General features: G+C 46.8%; 1 protein-coding gene across 1 annotated transcript in view; it reads left to right on the top strand.

The window, feature by feature from the left end:
• Positions 1 to 1,040, top strand: part of KRT7 (keratin 7, type II) — a 17,535-nt gene that overhangs the window by 6,972 nt on the left and 9,523 nt on the right. The window contains exon 4 of the mRNA XM_014542019.1: positions 160 to 220. Coding sequence (XP_014397505.1) covers positions 160 to 220 — 61 coding nt within the window. The remainder of the gene's footprint in view (positions 1 to 159; positions 221 to 1,040) is intronic.

Below are 1,040 nucleotides of genomic sequence, written 5' to 3'. Positions count from 1 at the left end.
TTAGGAACCACCATATGGAAAAGTTGGGGGCATTGGCTGACACCTGTTTTTTCAGGGGGTCATTAAGGAGAGGGTGATGCAGGGTAGATTTTCACACCTGCATCTGAGGGAGGTGGAGACAAACCTGCACCAACACCATGCCCTCCTCTTCTACTGCAGGTATGAAGAGGAAATTAACCGGCGCACGGCTGCTGAGAATGAGTTTGTGGTGCTGAAAAAGGTGAGGGGGGCAGATGGAAGGGATGGGGGATGTTGTCTGAACACAGGGGATAGGGGACCACATGGCCCTCTCACCTGAGCAGCCAATAGAGACCTGTGACCAAGGTCTGCTCTAGGGACTAAAGAAGGGAATGATGGGCTTGGAGAAGGAGAGATCTGGAAGTCAGGCCGCTATAGCATAGCCTATCTTGTGTTTGTGTGCGCACATGCACTTGTGTGTGTATGCGTGTGTGTGTGTGTGTGTATGTGTGTTTATATGTGTGTGTGTGTATTTATTTATGTGTGTCTGATTAGTCACTAGACTTGTTTCTGGAGTGGTTAGAATTAACATCAAAGGATGAAAGTTAGAAGGGGAGATTCCAACACCAAATAAGGAAGTGTTCTAGCACAGTCAGAACATTTCAGTACAGACAAGGGTGGCACATGGCAGGCTGGAAATACCTGCTGAATGAATGGAATGGGCTGCCTCGAGGCAGAGTAAGTTCCTCATCCCTGGAGATGTGCAAGCCGAACTTAGAAGGTCTTAGAAATATCGTACAGGGGTTTGATTTAAAGTTCTGATTCAATGCATAAGGAAGTGTTCTAGCACAGTCAGAACATTTCAGTACAGACAAGGGTGGCACATGGCAGGCTGGAAATACCTGCTGAATGAATGGAATGGGCTGCCTCGAGGCAGAGTAAGTTCCTCATCCCTGGAGATGTGCAAGCTGAACTTAGAAGGTCTTAGAAATATTGTACAGGGGTTTGATTTAAGGTTCTGATTCAATGCACATTCACTGAGCAGCTGAGTTCTCCAGGACCATCCATATAAATGTAACTAC

The sequence above is a fragment of the Myotis brandtii genome, unplaced genomic scaffold (genome assembly GCF_000412655.1).
Source record: "Myotis brandtii unplaced genomic scaffold, ASM41265v1 scaffold29, whole genome shotgun sequence".
Classification (NCBI taxonomy): Eukaryota; Metazoa; Chordata; class Mammalia; order Chiroptera; family Vespertilionidae; genus Myotis; species Myotis brandtii.
Note: the sequence above shows the minus strand (reverse complement) of the source record. Positions and strands in the feature narration are given on the sequence as shown.